The 11,206-nt window shown below is 44.9% G+C and overlaps 1 protein-coding gene across 1 annotated transcript in view; it reads right to left on the bottom strand.

Annotated features, from left to right (window-relative positions):
• Positions 1–466: 466 nt before the first annotated feature.
• The window catches only part of LOC106808729 (formin-J-like), a 46,747-nt gene continuing 36,007 nt past the window's right edge, over positions 467–11,206 (bottom strand). The window contains exons 13-19 of the mRNA XM_014811561.1: positions 8,774–8,844; positions 7,990–8,097; positions 7,269–7,339; positions 6,882–7,005; positions 6,109–6,273; positions 5,780–5,849; positions 467–5,254 (exon numbers count right to left, since the gene is read on the bottom strand). Of these exons, the coding sequence (XP_014667047.1) occupies positions 2,142–5,254; positions 5,780–5,849; positions 6,109–6,273; positions 6,882–7,005; positions 7,269–7,339; positions 7,990–8,097; positions 8,774–8,844 (3,722 nt within the window). The 3' untranslated portion in view covers positions 467–2,141. The remainder of the gene's footprint in view (positions 5,255–5,779; positions 5,850–6,108; positions 6,274–6,881; positions 7,006–7,268; positions 7,340–7,989; positions 8,098–8,773; positions 8,845–11,206) is intronic.

Here is an 11,206-nt window from a genome sequence, read left to right as displayed (position 1 = left end):
CTGCCGTACAACGCTGCAATCATCTGCCGGACAACGCTGCAATCATCTGCCGGACAACGCTGCAATCATCTGCCGGACGATTCTACGCTACGTCTCTACTCTGCCACAAGTCTACTACTTGCAAACAAGTCTACATTGCTAGCATCTACAAGATCTGAGGTCTCATCATTTCGCACTACAACACATGCAATATGGGTGCGGTAAACCGAGTTGAGATGTTACGAACTCCGCTGTATAATAATAACAGGAGTGTCATAATATAGATCTAAAATTTATTATGACACTCCTGATAAAGATACATCCCCCCGGTCCATTCGTCGGTGCTTATTGCGTGAGACCTCATAGCAATTGCCCATCCTGTAGCACGAAACACAAGTGTCGTTAGTAGTAACTATGTGTATCAATGATGACAGGCATTCTCTTGCCAATGGAGAACAAAACGACTTTCATTTTGTATTCATAGCGATCTATATTAGTTATTATTTTATTAAATTATTATCAAGTTATCTTAAATATAAAAATCGCGGTGTTATCAAAAGTGCTTTTCGTAATTTGCGGGAAACGGGTAAATTGTAATTATAACCGAATCTTATTCCGCTAACGACAATGATCCGCTCGTATAAGTTGTAGTGTGGCGTTAAATTAAATTGAGGCGCTGAAAAAGAAGAAGATTGTTGAGCTATAGCAATTCTAGCGACCGCCACTTTTTCGTGGTTGCGATGTATGTGTACAGCCAGTTACCACGATGTACTACATATCACGCTGTCGCCTATCACCTATCACGTGTCATGGCTTCATATAGCACAGGAATACGGATGGATACGCTCATAAATATGTGGGTGTGTACAATTATTAAATGGTAGAAACACATCTTTATATCAATAAATAGAAAATTCGTCACTATGGCACTTTACGGAAACTTCGTTTAAATTCGTAGTAGTATACAGTATACAGACGTTCTACTGTCGAACTCATTAAAGTGATATGTAGAAACGTGGTATCACAAGAACATCCTATGCAAAAATGAGGATAAATCTTGACTTACTTCTAAAAATATATGTTATATCTGCGCAGAAGGAAGCGACCAAATACAACAAACTAAACACGATTTCACAACATGTACATCCACATCCACGATCGTGTTTCACAAACGTTTCACACAATACGATAAAATCATTTTATATAAAGAAGTAATGGCAGTAAAAAAACCTCCCCCACAGATACTTAACACGCGCATTGGACGCCCCCCCCCTATTCTATATGACGGACGCTACCAGTATTACTAAAACCAATACTAAAACTCCACTTAAAATTCTAAGGGTATATATAACAATTGGGATAAATTTAACTGTTGTAAATCTTGACGTTAAATTTTTCACGTTCAAGCGCAGCACCAAATATATATTTATATACATGCATATACACTTCGTTATTTCGTCGACACGGAGTGAAGTTAACAGAGACACACAATGGTAGAAGCCTGGTAAGTAGACGTAGTATATTAACAGTTACACACATACAGACAACCAATGCCGATAGTATTTTGCACATGCATATAGAACAATTTAGACATATACAGTAGCTCTGTCGTAGCCGATACCAGGTTTACGAACATATAAGGTTACGTGATGCGTCTAACTAGAACGATACACGTTAAATAATAATTAATTAGTCTATATTATTATACATAACTTTGTTGTATACGATGATCATTTTTGTTAACCACTGTATGAGAAAAATAACTGCTTGGCCCAATTCTCCGGATAGTCGAATAAGCTCGGTGTTACCTCACACCGTCTTCTGTGTGAATCTCGTCTCACCTTATAACGTATTGCAGGGGTTATAGGGTCTTTCACGGTCTGCAACTGCGTTAGCTTACCTTTACCACCTGGATACCCGGATACATGGGTATCTAGATAAATAGATGCCTGGATATCTGGATATCTAGATATCTGGACACATGGATACACGGACATAAATACCTGGATACCTGTATATCTGGAGACATTGATACCTGGATATCTGGATACCTGTATAATATTTATCTGGATACCTGTATATCTGGATATCTTGATACCCAGATACTTAGATATCTAAATACCTAGATCATTTCTACGGCAGACTTCTGTGTTTGATGAATTCTAACACCAGGTTTTCTGCGGACTCTCCCTGACCGCTCTGCTGTGAGCTTTACTGGCGCTATTGTTCGCCATTCGCTCCCAGAACGATTGCGGTGCAACGTTGCCGCTAGGGACGCTGCGCTTGAAGCCGGAGATAGTCCTACGTTCTGGCGCCCCTCGCCGCAGTGGCGACACCTGGGGCTCCTCGTTCTCCTGCTCCTTCCTCGTTGCGCTAACCCGAGGTTTCCTCGCCGGCGTGCTGGAGACTTTCGCGGGGCTCTCTCTCGGTCTCGCTGTCGCCGTGGGCGACGCTGTTTTCACGACGGCGGCCGATCTTCTGATGACGGCCATCTTCGGCGCGTCGGTTGTCTTCAGCGCCCGGCTGTCGCCCTTGAAGGAATCTCTCGCGGCGGAGTTTCGCGAGAACGCATCGCTTCGACTGCTCGCCGACAGCCGGCGCGGCGTCTCTGAACGCGGTGTCTCAGCTCGCGGTGTCTCAGCTCGCGGCATCTCAGCTCGCGATGTCTCAGCTCGCGGTGTCTCAGCTCGCAGTGTCTCTGCTCGCGGTGTCTCAGCTCTGGACGTTCGCGTCGGCGGTCTCGTCTGTCGCGTCGGCGTGATCACCGGTGCGTCGGCGTGCACGCTCGCGGGTCGCCTCGTCGACTGACTAGAGACCGGTCGCGTAGTCTTTGTGCGCTCAGTTGTGCGGAGTTTCGGAGCCGAGCACTTTGTCGGTGTGCTCGCAGGACGCTGCGCCGATGAGTGGGCCGACGCACTGCTCTCTAGACTCGAGCTGGAGCCCAGGTTGCCTCTGCGTTGGTCGCCCGGCGTCGAGGACGAAGCCGAGAAGGATCGGAGTAGCTGGATGGGAGCCGACAGCCGCTTCTTGGCCGCCGTGCTGGTGAGCTTATCTCTGGTCGGTGTGTGTACCGGAGCGGGTTTGCTCGTCTTTGGAGTCGTGCTCGAGCGAGCTGGCTTCGTTTTTGCTGCGCCCGAGTGGTTCGGCGTTTGTGGTTTGGATGGCGTGGTCACGCTTGCCGCTTCGACGGTTGCGGCCGGTTTGCTGGTAGAAGTGGGAGGCGTGCGCTTCTTTCTCGCCGGTTTCACGGGGGTAGATGTCGACATTTCGCAGAGGGAGGTGTCCGATACGCTGGTGCTCGCGTTTGTCGGTTCCTTGCGAATAACATCCGACGAGATGTCTCCGCGCTTCTCGACGAGCTTCGGCGAATCGGGCAGCTCCGATTCGTGGGTGTAGTTGGAGGTGCCCTGCGAGGTGGCGCTATTGGTCTCCGTATCGATTCCCTCGTCGCGGTCGTTGTCGTCGCACTGACCGTAGCGGCCATCTTTGTTCAGCGAACTATCAACGGCATCTTCCGAGCTGTCCTTGGTGTAGAGAACTATCGTCTCGTCTTGAGACAAGTCGTGTGGGAGTCCGTGTCCCGGCGATTTCGCCGTATCGTGCGAAACATCGTTAGCGTCGTCGGAAATATTGCTTTTTACCGGAGCCAGCGGTTCCGTGTGCGCAGGCGCGACGGCGCTTTCCGTCTCGTAGTCGGGTAGCTTCGCGTTCCATTTAGATCGCCACGTGTAGCCGCCGCTTTTTCCCTTGTTGCTCCTGTTGCTCTCGTCTTCCAAGTCGTCGGCGCGTTTTGTGTCCGGCTTGCTGTTCCTGTCAAAATACGAGTGGTAGCTACGGCGGAAGCGCGCCCTGGGTACGATGTAGACGCCCCACTCGTCCTCGGCGCTGCCCGGCGCGGGTAGTCCCAGCTTAACGTCGCTAAGGTCGACCTTGTGTTCGTGCTGTTTGTGAGAATTCTCTACGTGCTGGTTATTGTTGTTGTGTTCTTGCTGCTCTTGCTGCTGTTGCTGCTTCTGCTGCTGCTGCTGTTGTTGCTGCTGCTGTTGTTGCTGTTGCTGCTGTTGCTGTTGCTGCTGTTGCTGCTGCTGCTGCTTGCCCATCTCCGCGTTCCTATCGTTCTTCTGATATTCGCGGACGTCGGATTGACTCTTCGGCGAACTGCTGTCCATTTCCGTGACGTCGGCAGGCAGATTGTTGCTCATGCGACGCGACGCGGATTTCGAATCGTCGCCCGCGTTATTGGCGGACGCGAGTGTTGACTCGGTAGTCGTGGATGACGGCGTTTGCCTTCTGCTCAGTGAACTCGTCTCGTCCCTCGCTGGGGATCTGTCCTCTTGAATAGTCATCAGTCCGCCGCCATAGCTCGGCCGAGTAAACGTTAGTCTGCCTCCGATCCGCACGCGGCCGCCAACGTCGGCGGAGTCCTCGTCTATGGTACCGAGGCTCTCCTCCGAGAGCGACAGACTCGTCGGTCGCACCGGGTCGGTGGACGCTGTCACCGGCTCGGCCGAGTCGAGTGATCGCGTCCGCTGAAGGTCTGCCTTGGGTTTCGACCACTCGTCGCGCAGCTGCTCGCACGCTCGCGCGGCCGCCTCCTCCGCACCGCTGCGCCGCTCGGTGCGACACTCATTGCTCGTTATGACGACGTCGGGAACGGTGACGGTTGTCGTCACCGGCAGCTGATGCGAGACGTTCTTCTCCGGGTGGCTCGCGGCTTCGCCCCATGGCAGCTTCGATCGCATGCTCTTGGTTCGTCGAAAAGGCGCGACGGGCGTCTCGGTGATTCCGGCGTCGGCCGCCTTCGCGTGGTTTTCGCGGCTACTCTCGAACCTCGAGATGTTGTCGCGAATGCGTTCGCTCAGCGATTTCGGACTAGGCGTCGCGAAGGCCAGGTTCGGATCCGGTTTAACCTGGACCTGTTCGATGCTAGGGTCGCTGCCGTAGTGCGGGAGCTCCGACAGAGCGATCGAGTGCGGCCGCTCTCTCTGCGTGACGAAGTCCGACGGACGCATGGAGCGCCGGCGCACGGGCAGCGATCCCGGCCGCGCGTTCCTGTTGAACGCGTGAGACGGACCGTTGTGCGCGTGCTCGTCGTGCTCGCCGCTTCGCGCGAGGAAGTCGAGAAGGTTCTCTTCCTTCTTCGTGATGTAGACTTCGCCGCGCCGCCGCGGCTCCGGGCTCGCCGTGCGCATGTGCACAGCGTTGTCGCCAGGTTTCTTCAGCAGCATGGTGGCGCTCTGCTGTACGTCCGTCATCAAGCGCACGTGAGGGCCTCCTGAATATATACACGCACGCATAATATATGTATGTGTGTGTATGTTATATATATATATATATATAATTATAAATATTATATATATATAATCAAGAGCTAATAATACAAATATATGATGAATATATATATATATATATATTATATATCTGATATAATACATATATAATTATATATTATAATTTATATATATTATATGGAATGGAGGCGAAAAAGAGAGAGACAGAGAGAGAGAGCGAAAAATAAAGGCAGAAGGAAGGTATAGAGGGAGAGAATATCAGAGAGCCAGAGAGAGGAAAGGGGAGAGAGGTTGGGAAGCATGCACGCATGGAAAAAATATTCGTTAAATCGGTTATTTCAAAGTGCCATAATTATTTCTACTCGATTTCTTTTTCAAATATATGCGCGCATGCTTTTTTACTTTACTGCGGTTGCTGCTGCAGTTGTTGTTAATATCCAATAAAATCCATGATCGCGCAGCCGTTCAATATGACAGTATAGTTCAACAGTATTTGAGAAGGCTCCTACCTTGGTTAGATGCATGCTCTTTAGCTCTGGCGGTCGCTCTTTCTTCTTGAATTTTCCTCTCTGCATTTTCCTAGATAGCATACAAAGCCAAATTATTGCAAAAACAACTGTTCCATGTCATATTTTGTATCAAATAAAAATAAAACAATATTATAATTGCCAAGCGTAAAATAATTACTCGACTGCTGACCAATAATTAATAAAGAACTTGTTTTTAAAAATACATTAACCAATCACAACTATAAAATATCCCCTCCCACAAAAAATAGATATCCGAATTTGCAACTCGCCAAAAACCCGCGAGCTCGATTAAACTAGATGATACGTACTTTGATGGCCTTTTGGAATTTCTTTGCAAACGTATCAAAGATTTGAAAGCACTCCTCGAGTTTGAATGATTTCTCGTCTTCGCAGAAGAAATCCGCGAGCTCTTTCCTTAGTCTGCTCAGCTCAACTAATTCGTCATGCAAGCCGGTAATCTCTTCTCTTGCGTCCTGCAAGTAAACGGACGTATAATAAGTGATGTTATTATTACTATACCTATTATTATTATTATTATTATTATTCAATATATATATATATATATATATATATATATTTATATATATATATATATATAGTGAAAACATTGGAAGCATCTCCCAGTAAGTATAATTATATTAAGTGGCCGAGAACCATGACAGCATCGATAAGCCTGTGCCTAAGATTGCGTCCGGTAGGTGGCGGGAGTATGTATGAACGGACCACAACACACAAAAACAATTATTTCGGTTCATCTGCGCCATAGTAAACCTTACTAGTAATCTTGTAGTAACTTGTAATCAAGGTAACGCTTGGCGTTAGAAGCAGCTGTGTAACGCCAAGGCAAATGATGACTATCTATCAGAGATCTATCAAACGTTCATATAAATATTTAATTTGGTGTGTGCAATTCGTTTAGGGGACCCAGCCCCGCAATGGAAATGATTAGATATGTTGTTAGAGAGAAAATTGCTAAACATGTCGTATATTTATGCTTGTTGGATATGACAACGATTACATTACCAAATAAAATGATTTGGAATAAATAAAAGAAACTATTTGCTGGAAAAATGATCAATGCCTTCACAAAATCGTCCATCATCACTGCTAACTCCTGGTTCTGCGGCAACTCTAGCTGCTGTGTCAAATTCTGCAACTTCTTGTCCATCGACATGATCTCAGTCGTCAGCATTTCAGTGGACACCCTGCAGGCGAGAAACAGACTGTGATCGACAGAATCGTGTACGCACGCACGCACGCACACACGCACTTACACGACACACACACACACACACACACACACACACACACACACACACACACACACACGCGCGCGCGCGCGCGCGCCGACACACTCGCCCACACATGTGCACTAGCTCTGACACACGCGCAATTCGGATTGGTTTACAAACGAGTGAGCGGTCAAGCAAGACGATCATATCGATGATTATCTATCATTGGCACCTACCGATATGCATCATCAAGTCCTCGCATCTCTGCTGGAAACAACATAAGCTTAGGATCTTGTTTCTCGGCTTGCTGAAATAGGAATTTTTGCCAGTCAGCTTTTATACACTTCAGGATGCCTTCCCACTTCAATTGTGCTGTTAAACATATATGATCTGGTAAAAGGGTTGCGCATTATACTGCCCATATTAGCATGGCAGGGATCTAAGGAATGACCGAGGTCACGTTTATTCAAGATTTCTATTAGACATCTACACAAAGAAGGCCTATAAGGTCTATAAATGCCACATCTTGGGTTTCCCATGGCCATACTTATATACTATTATACACTGTAAATGTGTTCATATGATATATATATATATATATATATATATATATATATATATATTGTGTGTGTGTGTGGTGTGTGTGTGTGTGTGTGTGTGTGTGTGTTGTTGTGTGTGTGTGTGTGTGTGTGTGTGTGTGTGTGTGTGTGTGTGTGTTCGTGTTCGTCGTGCGTGTTGCGTGTTGCGTTTGCGTTTGCGCGTACGTGTGCGTGCGCTCGCGCGTGCATGTGTGATCGCTTAATTCATGTGCACGCGGCGTGTTAATTCCTTGTAGCCTGACGAAGAAACATAAGGTCTCGAAAGCTCGCAGTGAAAATATATGACATCTGACTTCTATATTTCTATGCTATATATATATATATATATATATATATATATATATATATATTCATTTACCATGGCCACGTAATGCAGTAGGTTCATCCTCGGCTTATTGGATTTGGTGTCGGCAAGCTTGACTAAAGCGGACAGCTTAAATCCGGCAGCGTTACCAGCATAACCTCCCTGCGGTGACAACGACAGCAGCAACGAAACATGAAACCCCGCGTTGAAACTATCGACTTAAACTTAAAAAGTGGATGAGTTTGTAAATTTTCTACTTTCCATAGACATTCTATTGAGAACATCGAGTACATTCAGCAGGTTTATAGGCCTACTGTCGACTGTTTGATGACCAACTGTGGTTTAGCTTCTCTCGTCTGTGAGCGCCGGGAGCGGGCTATGGATACACTTTATTGCTTGCACATAAATGAGAAGGTGGACGAAGGATGAGAAGGGGCGGGTTCCCTGCACCCTTAAACCTATCGTCAGAATTTTGCTTTGGCTGTACTGCTCTAGGCTCTGTGTTTCGTTGTGACGACAAGAACGAACGATGCATGGGTATGACCAGCTGCGATCTGCTTACAAGGAGACAAGGACGGGGGGACAGTGAACGTACGCTACCGCAAGCCTTTGCGCAGAGGAACGTGGGGACAGAAATTGTTGACTGAGAGAGATAGAAGTTAACGCAAGAAATACGAACTATGGAGAAAATAACGATACGAACTATATTACAGGCAAAAAACTGATACCAGGTTATGTACTGCGCTGTTTTCACGATTACACATGTCATGTTATCTACATTGCATATGCAAATGCAATGTATTTAGTAGATCTCACAGTTGAAAATATCCACACTTACCGAGTTCATGAAATTCCCAGAAATGAGAACTAAGAAGAGAATGTCGGGAAGACACTTGCTCTCTTTTAAATCTGAAACACGGAATGCATCTGGCTATGAATTACGTATCTATTTGCATTATATGTGTGTACTACCTACGTCTACATCTGTAACTATTAGTAAACTAACGTTACTTATAGATTTACTATACTATAGGATTTTCTACTTATTCAAGAGACTAGTTTCGTTTTTGATATATGCATAGATATGTAAACTATACTACATATAAATATAAAATATATATGCGTTCTTTGTCTATTTATAAACATTATCTTCACAGCATGCGCATGTTTAAAGTAATAAACATTGCAATTATATAGATACATGTATGTGGCCATATAGTTTAACCAAATTCGCAATTTGTTTTTACTTATAACTCAATTCAATTGATTTCCCTTTTCCAGCACTGTAAACTAAACCAGTTATGTTCACGAGAAGCTTCAAAGATATGCAATGGCATAGTGGCTTCAGATGAAATATTCGCAGCTAGTTTGCACATTCGCTTTGATACTGCTATATGTATAAACGCGTTTCCCATCTTGCTGTCGGTACTCCCACGGTAATGCTAAAGGGATGCTACAGTAACCAATGTATTCCAACCGTTTATGACAAATTTTGACGCGTTTTATTTTGTTCATCTGCACATAAAGGCCGCAAACACGCATCGTTGTAGCAGCAACTCGCCTTGGGGTGACCTAATGCCGCAGGAATGCGCGCGCGAATCTGCATATATACACTGACTGAATAATAGCCGATGGCTATCGTTTACCCTTGCAAGCAAAGTGTCGAGTTTCAGTTAACTACACCCCTTTCGGAAACCCTAATGTAAAATACATTTCTGTTTGTTCGCGGCTGCATGCATCGATGGCCCAGCCGCATCATGCATTGCCGAGCGAGGGTCGGTTAACAATGGCACAACACAATGAAGAAGAACAGAATAGAATGCAAGTCGAAGTGCGAGGCTTTCTAAATCCCCAGCGGTGCAGAAATCCTTGTTACATCGGTGATCTGCTTTAGGAAGCATATGGTCGATTCCTTTGAGTTTTACGGCACAATAGAGTTTGTTATTTTAGCAGCAGGAAAACATGCACAATGCGTATTGTAGGAGTGTTATAGAAAAAACATAATGCAATATATCGCGTTCATGCAGTAAACGACAATCGATTCATTATCATATTCATATTCATTCATATTTCATTCATATTTATTAGAGACTTCGAATGTATACAAACCTTTAAGTTCACTCTAAAGAAGCAAAAAATAAGAAATATGCATTGATGTTTATTTTATACACAAGTATACATTAATGTCTATTACAGCTAATTATAGAACGTATTGTCATAATCGCACGAGTCGTCACGCGATTCATTATTAATGACATTATATTCACTCACGAACTAGCGATGTAAGTCGAAATGTACAGGTAAGTAACTTTTATCCAACATGATATCCAAACGGACCACGTGTTTTTCTTCTCTAAATGATAGTCGTGTAGGGCCCAACTAGATTTATTACCCGTCACTGAATCTTTGAGATGAAAGCTTCTGTGGGAGATTATCTTGTACGACTTCGTTAACACCGAGTATCAATCGGTGTGCGTATCACGCACGACCTTATTATTTGATCGCCGATAAAAACGTGCAACATTTTTTATTCGAGGTTAAAAACCGTCTCATGTCTGCTCCGCCACGCATGCTTGTATATTATATGGCATAATAGCGAGTAGGCATTGTAACCCGAGTATGATTGACCGATAGCAATGGCTTTCGTCGCTTCCACTGGCAGCAAGAACAAGTCCGCACTTGCAGCTACAGCACACACGCGGCCATTGACTATAATATAACAACCTTGTTATATATAGTCAATGGCCGCGTGTGTGCTGTAGCTGCAGGTGCCGACTTGTTCTTGCTGCCAGTGGCCGCTTCTACTATACTATCGCACCAGCCGTATTCATAACTGATTCATATCAAGCAACTGGTTCAAGCAAGTATAATAGTTTGAACTGGTTACTCGAAAAGTCAATCGCCTTCCCTGGCGCTTTTCTAGAATAGCAATCTAAAAAAAAGGGTAAAATATAGTTAAGAAGCTCGCAAAAGTTGTTATTTATAAAAAAAAAAATTGTGACAGTATGAGTTTTGAGAGTTCAAGCAAGTATAATAGTTTGAACTGGTTACTCGAAAAGTCAATCGCCTTCCCTGGCGCTTTTCTAGAATAGCCATCTAAAAAAGAAAGGTGAGATAGATAAGAAGCTTGAAAAAAGTCGTTATTTATAATAAGAAAATTAAAGCAGCAAAGATCTGTGAAGTGTCAAGAAAGGATTGAACATCAGAAAAAGGGGGGTTTGTATAAAACCCTACCTAATGCAAACCAGTAAACAGTAATATATAATATATA

The sequence above is a fragment of the Priapulus caudatus genome, unplaced genomic scaffold, assembly GCF_000485595.1.
Source record: "Priapulus caudatus unplaced genomic scaffold, Priapulus_caudatus-5.0.1 Scaffold300, whole genome shotgun sequence".
In the NCBI taxonomy this organism is placed as follows: domain Eukaryota; kingdom Metazoa; phylum Priapulida; class Priapulimorpha; order Priapulimorphida; family Priapulidae; genus Priapulus; species Priapulus caudatus.
Note: the sequence above shows the minus strand (reverse complement) of the source record. Positions and strands in the feature narration are given on the sequence as shown.